We start from the raw sequence: 17927 nt of genomic DNA, 5'->3' as shown, positions 1-17927 counted from the left end.
TCCTCTCCAAACCTGCCTTTTCAAGGTCATCTTGACGGTTGCTTCTTCCGGAAGACACCGTGGGGAAAGAGGTTCTTGTTAGGGCAGATTTCCCCCTCCCCAGGTTTTAGACATGCTGACTTCTGCTCCCTGGCTGTTAGCAGTGTGGATGTGCAAAAACCCTCTCCGCTAATTTTCTGCCTTCCTGAGCGCCATGTGGCTGTTTGGGATATTCGTCTGCTAAAGCTGAGAGGCGGTTTCGCACACCAGTACCATTTTAGTAGTTCTCCAATGGCTTGTTGTGCTTTTGCACCATGTAAGTGACAACGCCATTGTCTATACTGCGCATTACTCTCTGTTCAAAAGCACAAGCCTAATATCATAGAATCATCGAATCATAGAATTATAGAGTTGGAAGGGACCACCAGGGCCATCTAGTCCAACCCCCTGCACAATGCAGGACATTCACAACTACCTCCCCCACCCCCACTCCCCCAGTAACCAGAAGATGGCCAAGATGCCCTCCCTCTCATCATCTGCCTAAGGTCACAGAATCAGCATTGCTGACAGATGGCCATCTAACCTCTTCTTAAAAACCTCCAGGGAAGGAGAGCTCACCACCTCCCGAGGAAGCCTGTTCCACTGAGGAACCGCTCTAACTTTTAGAAAATTCTTCCTAATGTCAAGACGGAAACTGTTTTGATTTAATTCCAACCCGTTGTTTCTGGTCCGACCTTCTGGGGCAACAGAAAACAACTTGGCACCTTCCTCTCTATGACAGCCTTTCAAGTACTTGAAGATGGTTATCATATCCCCTCTCAGTCTTCACCTCTTCAGGCTAAACATACCCAGCTCCTTCAACCTTTCCTCATAGGACTTGGTCTCCAGACCCCTCACCATCTTTGTTGCCCTCCTCTGGACCCGTTCCAGCTTGTCTACATCTTTCTGAAATTGTGGTGCCCAAAACTGAACACAGTACTCTAGTTGAGGTCTAACCAGAGCAGAGTAAAGCGATACCATCACTTCGTGTGATCTGGACACTATACTTCTGTTGATGCAGCCCAAGATCCCGTTTGCCTTTTCTCGCTCACACGGAACCACTGCAGCACATTGGTTTAAACAAACATTCTGCGCAACAAGTTGTCCAGGTGTTCTCCCCTTTCTTCTGTGGGGGGTCTTCAAAAGTCGGTTAATTTGGGGCTCTTGCCCTTAATATCAAATATATGACTTTGGGACAATGGTAGATATTCTTGTTATCCCTGTGCGTTTCATGGCCAAAAGCAGGAGCTATGAGCAGGGATTTCCTGGTTCAGCTTTCAGATTGGTCAAAAACTGGAGGAGGGGGGCTCAGCAAGCTATTTTCAACCTTGGCTCTTTCCCTGCCCCCAAATCCCTGAAATACCGGCCTGCCTTACAAGGTTGTCGTAAGAGTGGTGGGAGACAAATTGCTTTGGGAAAGGGCTGTGCAAATATCAGTGACGGCTTTTTAATGCTCTGTTGCGGTCAGCGTGTAGGCAGCGCCGTGGCTCGTCCTCTCCATTTTAATGCCCTTCCTCTCCCGCAGATGCATGTATGGATTCTGCGCGCGTCTTCCAAGGCTTTCTGCTAAATATTTGATCTGACGGCAGATGTCTTTGGTCTGTGAGCTTAATGGCGCATAGCCCTGCACCTCTGTGTTTACCGAGGGGCCGAGGCTGGAGAGGAGGGAGGGGCAGGAGACAAAGAGGTGGACCTCGCAAGCAGCTTTCTGCTTCTCGCCATCCATAAAAGGAAGCGGGGGACGCGGGGCTTGTGTCAAGGAATTATCCTTTCCTCCCCCATTCCTGCTGCAAGACCACTTTGATGGCTATTACCCTGCCATTGTTGCTGTCTGTGAGTTCAGTTGTGAGCAATCTCTGCCCAGGATGGAAAGCCTTGAATCTCTTGAATCTCTAATTACTTCCCCCACCCAGACAGGGGAAATTGGATGGTAGTTGCTTAACAGATGGGCCTTGGTTCTGGGGTGTGTTTGAGCCGCATCCGGTGGGAAGGGCCAGGGTGAAGGATGCCAGTGGGTCCCGGGTCCGACGGCTTTCAGACTTCCCACTTCCTCCACGTTGGTTGATCTGCCAGAGAACCCGAAGAAGAAGAGTTGGTTTTTATATGCTTTCTCTACCACTTAAGGGAGAATCAAACTGGCTTACAATCACCTTCCCTTCACCCCACCCCCACATCAGACACCCTGTGAGGTAGGTGTGACTTGCCCAAGGTCACCCAGCTGCCTTCATGTGTAGAAGTGGGGAAATAAATCCAGTTCACCAGATTAGCCTCCGCTGCTCATGCGTAGGAGTGAGGTAAAGTAAAGGCAAAGGGAGTCCCCTGTGCAAGCCTTACTGACTCATGGGGTGACATCACATCCCAATGTTTACTAGGCAGACTGTGTTTATGGGGTGGTTTGCCAGTGCCTTCCCCAGTTGTCTGCACTTTACCCCCAGCAAGCTGGGTTCTCAATTTACTGGCCTCAGAAGTATGGAAGGCTGAGTCAACCTTGGGCCGGCTACCTGAAACTGGCTTCTGTCGGGATTGAACTCAGGTCATGAGCAGAGTACTGCAGCTTACCACTTTGGGCCACGGGGCTTGCTTGGAGAACCCTGTGTGTGTGTGTTAAGTGCCGTCAAGTCGCTTCTGACTCATGGCGACCCTATGAATGAAAGTCCTCCAAAATGTCCTATCTTTGACAGCCTTGGAGTGTCTTGGGGAACCCTAGAGTGCAGCAAAGGAGTCTGGGAGCCATTCAAGGTTAGGATCAGTGTATGCAGGGCACTGGCTAGGCCTTTTGAGCCTCACTATTGGTTAGGGCTGCCTACCTCCACGGGTATGGCGATCTCCCAGAATTACAGCAGATCTCCAGACGACAGGGGTCAGTTCACTTTGGGAGAAAACGGCTGCTTTGGAGGATGGGCTTTATGGCACTACACCTTGCTGTGGTCCCTTGCTTCCCTGAATGCTGCCCTCCCCAGGCTCCACCCCCAAGTCTCCAAGAATTTCCCAATCCAGATTTGGCAGCCTTCCTATTGGCTTTGATTAGGTCATCAGGAGAGTCCTGCTGCCGGCCATACGGTCCAGCATTCTGTTTCCCAACCAGATGCATTCTGGAAGCCTGAAGGCAGGGCAGGATGGGAACAGCCTTCCCTCCCACCCACCCCCCAGGTAACTTGTTTTTGAGGCACACTTCCTATGAAAATGGAGGTTCCACTTAGCCATCGTCTATGATAGATGCGTTCTCCCTGAACACATGAAGCTGCCTTATACTGAATCAGACCCCTGGTCCATCAAAGTCAGTATTGTCTAAGACCGGCAGCGGCTCTCCAGGGGCTCAGGCAGAGGTCTTTCACATCACCTACTTGCCTGGTCCCTTTAACTGGAGATGCCGGGGATTGAACCCGGGACCTTCTGCATGCCAAGCAGATGCTCTACCACTGAGCCACAGCCCCTTCCCTGGTTGGCAAGTTGGTTCTTTTCATGCAGCACAACCAGAGGTGGTGGAATGAGCTGAACCACTTCTAGCTGCATGTGGGCATGCTACTTTTGATTTCTTCCCTGTGGAAGAAAGCTTAAGTGACAGGTCCATGAACTCATGAAGTTGTCTTAGACCAGTAGACTGACTCAGTGTTCTCCATGTTATTCCCAATGTGGCATCCATGGGTGCCATGGTGACCGCTGAGGAAATCTTTTTTCCTCCCTAAGGTGTCTCTTCCCCAAAACAAAGAGGCATTCCTGACATTCTTCCACCTCACAGAATGCAGAAGATACTTCAGAGAACCCAGGAGGCATCTCCTTTAGGTCTCCAGGCAACATCTATTCAGAAACAGCTGCCTCAGTCGTAGGGAGGCGCTTGGCTTGCAGCCTCCCGGCATTTTGTGATTGGCTGGCCCCAGCACCCCGGAGGCAGCCATTTTGTGATTGGCTTCAGCCCTGCTGGCAGCCATTTTGTTATGGCTCCTATTTGCTGTTTGAAAAATACCATAATTGCCCACAGGCTCAACAAGACTGGGGACCTCCAGACTGTTCTGACTGGCAGTGGCTCGTCATGGAGTCCGGTCAAGGTCTTTCACCTTACTGCTACCTGAACCGTTTAACTGGAGATGCCTGGGATTGAACCTGGGACCTTCCGCATGCAAAGCAGGTGCTCTCCCACCTCCCCCCAATGCCTCACAACAACCCTTTAGCTCCACCCTTTGACTGTTAGGCTGGTTTTCTGTTTGCAGAGTTTTTAACATAGGGGAGAATTCAGAAACGTTCATTGGCCGTTAAGCAACCATTGGGTGAAGTGGTGTGGTCCATGCAAACACCTTGGGATCTCATTCTTTCACATGTCGGTCATATTGGGCAGGGCCGTGGCTCAGTGGTAGAGCATCTGCTTGGCATGCAGAAGGTCCCAGGTTTAATCCCCGGCATCTCCAGTTAAAGGGACTAGGCAAGTAGGTGCTGTGAATAGACCTCTGCCTGAGACCCTGGAGACCCGCTGCCGGTCTGAGTAGACAATACTGACTTGGATGGATCGAGAGTCTGATTCAGTATAAGGCAGCTTCATGTGTTCATGTGGAGGAGAGCGGCATCAGTAACCATTAGCCAGGAAAATTGCCGGAGGGGGGCTGTGGCTCAGTGGAAGAGCCTCTGCTTGGCACGAAGAAGGTCCTAGGTTCAATCCCCAGCATCTGCAGTTAAAGGGACTAAGCAAGTAGGTGATATGAATAGACCTCTACCTGAGACCTTGGAGAACCGCTGCCGGTCTGAGTAGGCAATACTGTCTTTGATGGATCAAGGCTCTGATTCAGTATAAGGCAGCTTCATGTATTCATGTGTTCTCTTGCATGTTGAAAGAGGTGGATAATGATGGACCAGTTGTCTTTCGGCTAGCCCATGATCTCACCGAGAAAGCCCTTGTGCACTTCCAAGGATCCCCTGGCGTTCCCTGCAGCACACGGCTGCGTCCTGTGAGAAGAGCCACAGCCCTTCTACGTTTTCACCCTATACTTTGGCCTGCTCGCGTGGCTGTTTGAGAAGCACCCCGTATAATTTTGAGCAATTGCATCTGCGGGGTGGGTCAAAACTCAATTGTCTGCTGAAGTTGTCTATATATAAAGACTCAAAGGGAAGAGCTCTGTCGCGTCGTCTCGCCAATAGCACCGGGTGTCGGAGGCTATTTATATCTGTTCTGTGAACTAGAATTTTGCTACGGCCTGTGGCTCAAACAAGACTCAGCAATCTTCTCTGCCCTGATTCCATGCCAAGAGAATGCAAATAATGCTTGGGGAGGAGGAAAGACGCAGGTCAATAAAAGGATGCTCCTTTAATAGCCCGCTCGATTTACATGCGTCGTCGCAATCTGGTGGCATTCATTAAACCCTGCGACAGCAGTTAACGTTTGTAGTGGACGATTATCTTCTGAGCTCCAAAAATCCCCGAGGTTGTCCGTGTCGGCTTCAGAATGGTTTTGGGGACACCCCCCCCCCCCCCCGGTATTTACCTTTGAGCAGTTTGCACGCCGAACTCTTGTTTGTGTTGTAACAAAACGTAGGTCGTGCCTGAGATTAAGGGGGCAGCCTTCCTGAATTGCCAGTTGTGTTTTCTAGACAGCGAGTGGGCGGCTGGTACGGTTGAGTGGAATAGCAGCACACAGACAAGCGAAAGTTCTGTTCCTGAGACAGACCACGGGTTCAGTGTTCTCCCTCTGACTGAAAGCAACCCTGCAGGGGGTCTTTCCCAGCCTCGAAATCTTGAGATCCTTTCAGCTGGCAACGATGCAGATTGATTCTCAGACCTTCTGTGCCAAAAAGGCCGTGCTCCGCCCCTGAGCCCCGGGTCTCTCTCTGATAACATTTGAAGCCACCTTTACATTAAGACTGTAGTAGTAGTAGTTTTATTTTACGGTCATTTGACCAAAAGAATAGAACACATCTGATCAAAAGTAACATAAATTTGTAATAAAAACAATATCAGTCAGACAAAGAGTCCACAAAATAAAATATATCAATAAAATCCCATATCTAAAGAGGCAAATAAGTTAGCTTCTAAAATATTTATCTATCAAATTTTACCTATTTGTAAATTGCATCCTTTCGGGCCTTATATAGAGCAACACAAAATTTGGCCCCACATCTCGAAGTTTGTGGGTTACTGTCTTCCAGTAATCGTTGGATACAAATTTTATCAAGTAGCCCTATATTATTTCTTAAAATTTCTTGGATAGTCTTAGATCTTAACTCATGATAGAGAGGGCAGTATAAAAAGACATGTTTGCGGGTCTCAATTACATTAAGACCATAAGCGTGCCTGGTGCAGCGTATGGTGTATTCTACCTATCGCGGTTGGCTTGCGTGCCGTATTGCACTGCCAGCAAGCAGATCCAGTTGAGATTTGATGGGTTTCCCTAATCAAACTGGAAGCCAAGGGGTGGGTGTTACCCCCGGAGGGCTCTCTCTCTCTGCTCATCCACACATCCCAAGTCCAAATCCTGCCCTGAACCGCAAAGCCGTCTCTTGTTGGTGGTAGCCAAGTTAGTAGGCATAAAGAATGGCAGCTCCATCTGAGAACTACATGCTCCTAAATAGAATCATAGAATAGAATCATAGAACCATAGAGTTGGAAGGGACCACTAGGGTCATCTAGTCCAACACCCTGCACAATGCAGGAAATTCACAACTACCTCACCCACCCCACCCCCAGGGACCCCTACTCCATGGCCAGAAGATAGCCAAGATGCCCTCCCTCTCATTCTCTGCCTCAGGTCATAGAATCACCATGGAAGGAGAGCCCACCACCTCCCGAGGAAGCCTGTTCCACTGGGGAACCGCTCTAACAGAATTTTCTAACAGAGCGGTTCCTCAGTGGAACAGGCTTCCCTCTGGAGGTGGTAAGCTCTCCTTCCATGGAGGTTTTAAAGAAGAGGTTAGATGGCCCTCTGTCAGCAATGCTGATTCTATGACCTTAAGCAGTTCATGAGAGGGAGGGCACCTTGGCCATCGTCTGGGCATGGAGAAGGGGTCACTGGGTGTGTGTGGGGGAGGTAGTTGTGAATTTCCTGCATTGTGCAGGGGGTTGGACTAGATGACCCTAGTGGTCCCAACTCTATGATCCTATGATTCTCTCCCCTGCCTATCAGTAACAGATACTGGGATATATTTATGGATAAACTGCAACCTGCGTTAATCTGCCACCACCTGGTCTGGCTTAATTTGGGAACCGGAGCCTTTGCTAGCCTCTGCCATCCTGCTGGGCTTCTGCAAACACTCATGCGGCTGCCTTCCTCTTTGCAGGTTGGGTACGAGAATGCCGGCACAGTGGAATTCCTGGTGGACAAACACGGCAAGCATTACTTCATCGAGGTCAACTCTCGGCTCCAAGTGGAGCACACTGTGACGGAAGAAATCACGGAGTAAGTGACAGCTGCGGCACCCCTGCTGGGCGGGCGAGGCGTTAAATTTGAACGTGAGCATAAAAGCCAGTCAAGAACCTAAGAAGAGTCCTGCTGGATCAGGCCGAGGTGGGACCATCCAATCCCACATCCTGTTACCCCACAGTGGCCAATCCAGAACCTCTGAGCAGGCCAGTGTTGCCCCCTGCTGTTGTTTTCCTGCAACTGTTATTGAGAAATACACTGCCTCTGAACATGGAAGTTCCATTCAGCCACCCGTTGGCCAACAATGCATTTTGCATGCTAGAGTGACCTAGAAACAAAAGGAAAGGAAGGGCTTAGGCAGATGAAGTTGTTTTCCTGTTGGGGAAGAGTTAAGTGTTATACTTTTTGGCAGAGTATGCTGAGTATGCAGAGAAGGGTCAGACTCACTGATTGCCTTTATTGCCTTTATTGGAGGAACTACATTTTAGGCTAGGAAAGCTGAGAGACGGAGCCTCCAGCTGTCTATCTAGCTAAGGAGGGAGAGAGAGGGTAGAATGACTTCTGAGAAGAAGGAGGAAATTGTCCCCTAAGAATGTCAGTCTAAGGACAGACCAGAGGTGTGAAAAAAGGGTGGGAAGGTCTCCACCCTTACAGCCATAACTAGCTGACCTGCCCGCACCCTGCTGGGTCTTCTTCTCAGTTCCTTTGCATGTTAGATATTGCCACTCTTCCAACAGTGCTCGAGGGCCCTATTACTGGGCTCGAGACCTTCTTCCAGTGCTGTTTCTGGCTTTTCCGGCCCTCTCTGGCTATTACCTGGAGTGCTGTGTGTGGGGAAGAGAGATGTGTGTCTGCATAAGGACAGAGGAGAGGAATGAAAGGGTGAAGTAGATTTGAAATCGTTGAGGAGCCTACTGGGCGGGAGAAGGAGGAGGGGAAAATGGTCAGGAAAAGCACGACAGAAGAGGCGAGTTTTAAGAGGTCTTTTGTGAAACGGGAGATGAGTCAGTCTAGACCTGCAGAGGAATAACAATTCTCTTAGTTCCACGACGATTGTGCCGTGCTGCCTGATATTGAATCAGACTGTTTCTGTGTCTCGCCAGTGGGGTGTAGTGTTAAGAGTGTCTGAGCAGGAGTCGGGAGATCCAGGTTTAAATCCCACCCCCACCATGAAGCTCACCTTGGGCCAGGTTACCTACCTCACAGGGTCGCTGTGATAATAAAATGGGGTTTGTGTGTGTGTGTTAAGTGCCGTCGAGTCTCTTCGACTCATGGTGACCCTATGAATCAATGTCCTCCAAAACATCCTATCCTTAACAGCCTTGCTCAGGTCTTGCGAATTGAGGGCCGTGGCTTCCTTTATAGAGTCGACCCATTTCTTTTTGGGTCTTCCTTTTTTCCTGCTGCCTCCAACTTTTCCTGACATGAGTGTCTTTTCCAGTGACTCTTGTCTTCTCATAATGTGACCAAAGTACCATAGCCTCAGTTTAGTCATTTTAGCTTCTAGGGTCAGTTCAGGCTTGATTTGATCTAGAACCCTCTGATTTGTTTTTTGGGCAGTCCAGGGTATCCGTAACGTACTCCTCCAACACCACATTTCAAAAGAATCTACTTACTTCCTATCAGCTTTCTTCATATTACCCTGTACTTATACTATTTCAAGGAGAGAACCAGCCCAACCCTGGGAAAGAAGAAATGGAGAGAGAACTAGTTTAAAGGTAGACAATTAGCTTGTAGGGTCAGTTCAGGCTTGATTTGATCTAGAACCCTCTGATTTGTTTTTTGGGCAGTCCACGGTATCCGTAACACTCTCCTCCAACACCACATTTCAAAGGGAGCCGTATATGCTGCCCTGCCCTCAGCTCGTTGGAGGAAGGGCAGGATAAAAAGGTGATAGGGAGAAAGCTAGCTGTCGTGGTATCTGTCACGTTGTGGGGCAAGACGAGCTACTGTTTTGCCCCCCTTCCTTTATTGCCGCCGCCGCTTCGGGTAAAATCCAGCCCCCTCTCTCTCACGTGAGTTGCCCAAAGACAACCTCACAGGGGTATCTCTTTGTAGCGCACCAAGCAGCCGTAGGTGGGTAAGGGCTTGTGCAGACTCTCTCAAGTTAAACAAACTTTATTTCTACAAGGCACAAACTCAGGGCATTGCAAAGGACAGAATCTAGGTACACTGATAAAATAAAACAAAAAAAAAGTTGCTAACTAAGGGCTCACAATCCATGCTATGTCTGGACTTCCGGTGGTGCTGCTGGGGAGAGCACTCCATTTCCCCAGGCTGTCCTGGGAGAAATCCAAGTTTGCGTTATTTCTGGGGTACATAGATACCCCAATCCGACCCTTGCAAGTGGGTTGGAAAGCAGGAATTCCCTGCAGCCCGCAAACGCGGTTTGACCTCCTAGGTACTCTGAGGGGGCTTTTTAAGCCCCTCGGAGTCCTGGACGCCGGTCCTGCGAGGGCACTAGGGAAGGACATCGCCAAAACGCAACTTAGGCATCAAGCTCCACCCTCCACCACCTTAATACCAACATAAGGACTACATAAAGAAAAGAACCTCACCTCTTGACACCCAAGTGAGTACAAAAGAACTCTTCGTCTACTTACTGGAAACTTGAACAGACGGGGGGCTGATAAGAATATTTCTGGGACCCCCATTCCTCCTTAATCTGAACTGAAAAAGTTTGATCTGAGTTAGCCATCGGGATTAGCGACAGGAGCCTTATCAATCCGATCAGCCTAAACCATAATAAAGAGTCGGAAGGATACCTTTTGATTGACAAGAACTATCACCAATGGGTCCAAGGGAAGGGGAGGGTGATTTTTCTTCCTGATTTTCCGGCGAAGAATATCCTGCCACGTTTGCAGTAAGGGAGCGCCAGGAACGGAAGACCCTCTATAACAACCTATCTATCACCGGAACTAAAATAACAGGAAGTAGTTGTAGGACCGATTACGCGTCGCACTCGAGTTACTTGGAAATCATTCCTGAAGGAACAACCATCGAGAAGAGGCGGTAGAAGGTCCACGGCACTAGCAACTTCCTGTATACTTCCTGATCAGCCCGACCTAGAGCGACCGAAAAAAACTCACTGGTATTTCAAAACTTTAAAACGCAATTCTAGAGCCAATTTCGACTCTTTTCAACCCGAAAAAATTATAAGGCTGATGTTTGAATTATTATCTTTTAATTAGAACTTTAAAGGCGCTGTCTGTGCACATGTATTTTACCAGCTTCTTTTGGCTTAATACATAGCCCTGCTCCTATGAAATCAAAGGGAATTTTACAGAATTCAAACATGGAAAAAAAAATACAGGACATGCTTGCTAAACATTCTGAGGCGACAATTAAACAATTAAAACAGATTTCAACACAGATGGCTCAACTGATTTCAATGATGACGACTCTTGACCAATCATCACAGGTAGGCAATCAGAAGTTGGATCTGGTTATAGAAGACATAAAAGTCTTGAAAATTCAAACGATGACCACAAATACAGACATACAAGCAATGGACTCTTCTGCCCAAAAAGTCATGGAAGAATACAAGGATACAAAGAAGAAGACAGAAGTTCAAGAAAGCAACCAGCCGGCGATAAGGAGATCAGACATACAAGAAATAGACTTTTCATTTAAAAAAGTCATGGAACGACGTGTGGATATAAGGAAGAAGAGAGCAGGTCAAGGAATACAGATTGAAGCCACGATGGAGATGAAGCCCAGAAAGAGTTATTTTTGGATACGTATCCTGTCTGAGGAAATGAGAGAGAACAAAGAAATCCTGTTCCCATACCTGACTGGCCTATTTCAGTTACAGAAGGAAGTATTAGACCATGGTTAAAGGATTGATTTAAACATGATTGCTGGATCCAAAGGCTTTGATAGTGTGGACGGGTGGCATGGCTATTAATGATGTAGTGGAATTAAGATTAAGACATCATTTTGGGAATAAAGGGCTAGAAATTCTTGAGAAAAAAGACTGGATTGTTAAAATGTTTGAAGTGGCAGAAATGGCAAAACTCATTTTCTTCTAAATGAAGAAAATGACGTTCGGTTTCTGGGGGAATGGGAGGCGTGGATGCATTATTGTGAATATGAGTTAAAATTGGGAAGAATGGAAGAATATTTTCTAATCTGATCCAGAGGATTATTTTTGGTTTCTTTTATAATGAATAAGCATAATTATATTTACTAACAGATTATGGTTTTTTTTATACAGGATATTGATAGTTTATTAAGATTAGATTAACTACGACGAGATGAACTTTTTATTAAGAGGAAGATAGAGGTGAAGGGGAAGTCAAAATTTTCCATTTCTTTTTTTTTCTTTTTTTTCTTTATTATATGTTATGGAACTATAACAACTTTAGGTTAGAATTGAAATTTTATATTGTCATAGATGTTGTATAATGCAATGGAAAATTTTTAGTATAAAATCCAATAAAATCTATATAAAAAAAAAAACAATCCATGCTATGTCTGATTATTGGCCGTTGCAAGATGAACCCCACCCCCGGTCCCTGGTGCAGCTGCAACTCCTCTGTTATCCTTCATGGTAAAAAACCGTTCTGTTTTTTTGTTTTTGCTGTTTTTGCTCAGGTTTCCAGAATATACAGCCGAGCATATATTAGCACACTTTACAGCCTCATCGCGCTGGGCTCGGTAATAAATGTTAGGTCGTTATCGCTGTCATTATGAATTAAGCACGTATGGGGGAAAAGCAGGGGACGCAAGTGACGGCTTGTTTCCAGCAGAGTTAACGGCGCAGCGGAGTCTCTTCGATGCCGGACACCTGTCGCGGATATAAAATACGGCTCCGGCACCCGGGTATATCTCGGGGGGGGGATCTGACTGACTCTGGGCCCCCAGAGGGGCTCCCCAGAATGGCCCCAGGATCCTTTGCTGCCAAAGGCCAAACAATCCTTGGGCCACCCCAAAAAGGGAGACCCAGAAGCCTGGCTGTTAGGGCTTCGAGATGAGGAACCCCGATCTTTCAACGTGTTTACCCCTCCACCCCTGCTAGCCCCGCTTTGTCAAAAGGGCTGTGTCTATAATGCAGTCCACAGGCCGCTGGAATGTAGTCTCGAGCATATAGCTGAACACCCCTGAAAATCTCTGTCGTTCACAAAGTAGTGGTAAACTTCTAGTCCTTATGGTGGTGACGGTATATTGAAAAGCAGGCAAGCAGAGGGGGCTGAAATCTCAGGAGGATGGCTGACTAAGGGCTAGGTCTGTGTTGTGTGTGTGTGTTAAGTGCTGTCAAGTCGCTTCTGACTCATGGAGACCCTATGAATCAGTGTCCTCCCAAACGTCCTATCCTTAACAACCTTGCTCAGGTCTTGCAAACGGAGGGCCCTTGCTTCTTTTATTGAGCCAATCCATCTCTTGTTGGATCTTCCTCTTTTCCTGCTGCCTTCAACTTTTCCTAGCATGGTTGTCTTTTTCACTGACTCTTGTCTTTTCATAATGTGACCAAATTATGACAGTTTCAGTTTAATCGTTTTAGCTTCTAGGGTCAGTTCAGCCTTGATTTGATCTATAGCCCACTGATTTGGGTTGTTGTTGTTTTTGCTGTCCACGGTATCCGTAACACTCTTCTCCAACACCACAGGTCCGTGTTTCAGTGGTATATATCCCCAGACAACTTTGTGTTGGGGCGGAGAGGAACCTAACGTCAGGACTAGTCTGGCCTGTGAACGGAGTATTGTGGTTAAGCCAGGTGCTACCCAAGGTCGCTACTGTTATGCTAATACTTTGAGAGTTGTGTAGTCTAACGTCTGTGAGAACTGAACGGTTACCCTAGCAATCAGGGGTGGCCTGACTTTGTAGCCTTTCTTCTTTATATACGATCCTCTGTAACCTGCATCCCCATTAGAGTCCTTCTAAGTGTTCTAGCTTCTGCAAATTGTTGTATATTTCCAAATAAACCAGCTTTCCTAGGATTTCCTGCCTATGAAGTCTGGATGATAAATGCATCTCCTTGCAGAAACTTCTCTGCACACAGAAAACAAGCATCTCAGGGTTATCTACAACCCTTTCTTCTTGTCATCTACATTTCTGTGATCAGGTGTTTTGGGGGCGGGGTGAAGCTGCATCCAGTCACCTCTGCAGTCTCAAGTCGTTGAGCTTAGACGCAGGTTTCCTGCTTCAGGAAGAACCAGACCACAGCTTTTTTTGTTTCTTGGGCGGGGGGGGGGGTCAGCTTTGCAGCGCCTTCCCCAGGACTAGCAAAACCATTAGTGAGTTATTTAAAAACAGAAGTGGGGGGGGCGGAATATATTATGCAAATAAACCCAATTAATCCACCGATCGGTATTTTAATTGTCTGGGTGTAGAATTTTAATTTTCTTTCAGAGGCGCACACCCAGCCCTGTCTGGAAGGTGAGTGCCGAGACTTCCCCCTCCCAAGGTCGTTCAGCAGGGCTGGACAAACAGCTTCAAGGTGTTGGAATCGGCTGTGGGGAGAAGTAGGGCCCGGAACCCATGGAATTGTCTCTCACTGTCACAGGCGGTGAGCCGTCCTGGTTATGTATTGGGTTGGCCTGAAGCTCGCTTTGGGCTGGCTGTTCTCTCTTTCAGCCCAGCCTACCTCACAGGGTTGCTGTGAGGACGAAATAGAGGAGGGGGGAGAATTGTGAGCTCCTCGGAGGAAGGGCAGAATGGAAAAGTGCTTTTAAAAAACAACAACCCTGGAGCATTCCATGGGCAGAGATGAGTTTTAAGGCTCCAGCGTGAACGCACGTGAAGCTGCTCTTATACTAAATCAGACTATTTGACCATCAAGGTCAGTCTTGTTCACTCAGGATTGCAGTGGCTCTCCAGGGTCTCAGGTGGAGGTCTTTCACATCACCTACTGCCTGGAGATGCCGGAGATTGAACATGGGATCGCCTGCATGCCAAGCAGATGCTCTGCCACTGAGCCATAGCCCCTCCCCAGGGAACCTGCCCTCCCCTTGACCTGGATGGAATATAAAGCTTGGGCTTTGCCTGGGGGTCCAGAGCAGTTGTTTCAGAAATGTAGAATCATAGAAACATAGAGTTGGAAGGGGACCTCCAAGGTCATCTAGTCCAACCCCCTGCGCAATGCAGGAAATTCATAACTACTTCCTCCCACACACCCCTTGACTCCTACTTCATGCCCAGAAGATGGCAAAACAACAACAACACAAACCCACTCCAGGATCTTCAGCCAATCTGGCCTGGAGGAAAACTGCTTCCTGACCCCAAAGTGGTGATCGACATTTCCCTGGGCATGTAAGAAAGCGCCACGAAAACCGAGCACTGACACAACCTTTCCTGCCCTCCCTCTCATGATCTGCCTAAGTTCACAGAATCAGCATTGCTGTCAGATGGCTATCTAGCCTCTGCTTAAAACTCTCTGAAGAGGAGAGACCTCCACCTCCTGAGGAAGCCTGTTCCACAGAGGAACCTCTCTAACTGTCAGGAAGTTCTTCCTAATGTTTAGCTGGAAACTCTTTTGATTTAATTTCAACCCGTTAGTTCTGGTCTGACTCTGCACCATCCTCTATATGACAGCCCTTCAAGTACTTGAATACGGTTATCATGTCACCTCTCCGTTGTCTCCTCTCCGGGTGAAACATACGGAGCTCCTTCAGCCTTTTCTCATAGGATGGTCTCCAGACCATTCACCATCTTTGTTTCCCTACTCTGGACACATTCCAGCTAGTCTTTAGAACAAAAGAACATAAGAAAGGCCAAGCTGGATTAGACCAAGGCCCATTAAGTCCAGCAGTCTGTTCACACAGTGGCCAACCAGGTGCCTCTAGGAAGCCCACAAGCAAGAGCACTACAGCAGCATTGTCCTGCCTGTGTTCCACAGCACCTAATATAATAGGCACGCTCTTCTGATCCTGGAGAGAAGAGGTATGCATCATGACCAGTATCCATTTTAACTAATAGCTGTGGATAGCCCTCTCCTGCATGAACATGTCCACTCCCCTCTTAAAGCCTTCCAAGTTGGCAGCCATCACCACATCCTGGGGCAGGGAGTTCCTCCATTTAACTATTAACTTTGTTGGGTTTCAGGCTTTTGCTCAGCCGCTGCCTGAGGCCCAGTTTGCCCCCACCCCCCCATCGTCTGTGAGGCATTACATTCGTGGCTTCCCCATTTGCAGAGAAGGGGGGGTGGCGGTGGGGAGGTGTCGCCTGCCTGTGGTGCGAGTGAGCACCTCGCTCCAAATATTTACAATTAGTCAAAGAACATGCCTAAGCTTCCCCAGTTCTGAGATTCAGATTTCAGCGCATTACGAATGCCTGTTTTCCCCTCCGTCGCAATTAACAAATTTGAATGCCAGTCAGACCGAACGGCATTTGATGCTGGGAGACCCGCAGCTGAGCTCCTGGTCCCCCCGTCCTCCTCTAAATGTGCGGAGGGCTGCTAATTTGATGGGGGGGGGGAGATTTAACCCTTTCCCCTGCACCCTTGTGCCTGACCAGATTTCCCCTAACCGTTTGTTCCGTGTAGGAGAAGAAAACCGGGCGGGGATCCAATTCATGCCTGTGCTCTTCCTTCTCCACACCGCAGGCAAGTAGCAACTGAGAGAGAGGAGGGAGGGGCCGTGGCTCAGTGGTAGAGCATCTGCTTGGCATGCAGAAGGTCCCAGGTTCAATCCCTGGCATATCCAGTTAAAAGGGACTAGGCAAGTAGAGGGCGTGAAAGACCTCTGCCTGAGACCCTGGAGAGCTGCTGCCGGTCTGAGTAGACAATACTGACTTGGATGGACCAAGGGTCTGATTCAGTATAAGGCAACTTCATGTGTTCATGTGTTTGTGTGTGTGTGTGTGTGTGTGTCTGTAAAGGGCCATCAAGTCACAGCTGACTTATGGCGGCCCTGTAGGGTTTTCAAGGGAAGAGGCTAGCAGAGGTGGTTTGCCAGTGCCTTCTTCTGTATAACACCCCTGGACTTCCTTGGTTGTCTCCCATTCAAGTACTAACCAGGGCCGATCCTACTTAGCTTCCGAGATCAGGCTATTCTGGGCCATCCAGGTCAGGGCAACTGAGCAGGGGGTTTGAATTTAAATGAACAAACTACAGGAGAGAAAGTTAAATGCTCCCCAAAGGAAAGCCCCCCTCCCATTTGCATTTAGTTAAAACAAGAAAAACAGTCACAGATCTCTTATTGTTGAGGAGGCTGGCTGGTAGATGGGATAGTTTCACATACTGAATTCCACGTACGGCGTTTTGTGTCATGCGTATTTTAGAATATTTTAAATGTAGTGCCCATGCTGTCCTCCTGGGCCTATTTGCATACTCTTATTTTGCCGAATTCAGGTTATGGCAGTCAGTGGAGGGGAGAGGGAAAGAGCTCTGTAGGCCCCCATTGGGCCTCCGCTGCAGCCGTTGGAAGTGCTTAGGAGAGATTTCTCCAGATGCGGCCCCTGCACTTGTGAACATACGTTTACAGCCACAAGGACTGGAAACCTGCTGAAGAGGAAGAAGAAGAGTAAGAAGAAGATAAGTTGGTCTTTCTCTACCACCTAAGGAAGAATCAAACCAGCTTACAATTACCTTCCCTTCCCCTCCCCACAACAGACACCCTGTGAAGTAGGTGGGGCTGAGAGAGCTCTAAGAGAGCTGTGACTAGCCCAAGGTCACCCAGCTGGCTTCGTGTGCAGGAGTGGGGAAACAAATCCAGTTCACCAAATTAGCCTCCACTGCTCATGTGGAGGAGTGGGGAATCAAACCCGGTTCTCCAGATCAGAGCCCACTGCTCCAAACCACCGCTCTTAACCACTACACCACGCTGGCTCTCTCTTTAGAAAGAGGGAGAGAGTCAGGGTTCTTTGGGAGGCCATTCCTATGACCGATTCTGCTTCTGCAGTCGTGGCACACAGCTCCTCCTCCTCATGCTGCCTGCAGGTGCGTTTGCACCTGTACCATCGGACAGAATGTGTACCAGGTGCGCATCTAGCACCGCCACCCTCCTGCTGAAAAAAGCCAAGAAGAAAGGTCCTCTGAAGCTGTGCTCCTTGAGGCAGACCTGGGGGACGGGATGGGAAGGACACGTTTCCTTGTCTCGTTCTTGGAGGCAATGACTCTTTCGCATTCCGAACTTGCACGAGGCTTGGCAGAATGGAGTCTCCTGTGGGCGAGGAGACGTTATGCCTAATTAGGACTGATTAAGTCGCTTTCCGTCTGTGGGCTGCCTGGGATGCGCCGAACATATGCTCCCAGGTTGATATCCCAGCCGCCCTTGTTTGCCGAGGGAACCCGTCCGAGACGAGCATCCGTGGGTATCCTCTGCCGTCCCCTCTTTGCCTTGGGGAGGGGGAGAAGGGGCCAAGATTTGGGCACAGAGGTGGCCGGCTTTGGACCCGCACTAGCTTTGGGACTAATGGCTCATCCGCAATATCGGCCTGCCTTATATTGCCATTCTCAAAACAGCGGCGCTGACAGTGCGGGGACAAGGAAAGCGCATTCACCACGGTGTGATGAATGGGGAGCGATTCAAGCTGGCTGTTTATCAACTGTTTACAGCAAAGTTTTGTTCCTTGTCGCTTTCTGCCGCGCCGCTTCTCCTCCGATCAAGGTGATGACAGTTGTCGTAGC

At 48.5% G+C, this 17927-nt stretch overlaps 1 protein-coding gene and 1 non-coding gene across 2 annotated transcripts in view; one reads left to right on the top strand and one right to left on the bottom strand.

Annotated features, from left to right (window-relative positions):
- Nucleotides 1–17927, top strand: part of PC (pyruvate carboxylase) — a 327688-nt gene that overhangs the window by 36440 nt on the left and 273321 nt on the right. Inside the window, exon 7 of the mRNA XM_056852467.1 lies at nucleotides 7278–7396. Within this exon, the coding sequence (XP_056708445.1) occupies nucleotides 7278–7396 (119 nt within the window). The remainder of the gene's footprint in view (nucleotides 1–7277; nucleotides 7397–17927) is intronic.
- Nucleotides 3381–3452, bottom strand: TRNAA-GGC (transfer RNA alanine (anticodon GGC)). The gene has a single exon. It is a non-coding gene; the product is annotated as a tRNA-Ala (tRNA).

This window comes from Euleptes europaea, chromosome 7 (assembly GCF_029931775.1).
Source record: "Euleptes europaea isolate rEulEur1 chromosome 7, rEulEur1.hap1, whole genome shotgun sequence".
Lineage (NCBI taxonomy): Eukaryota > Metazoa > Chordata > Lepidosauria > Squamata > Sphaerodactylidae > Euleptes > Euleptes europaea.
The sequence above is the reverse complement of the archived record's forward strand: the minus strand, read 5'-3'. Positions and strand labels throughout refer to the sequence as shown.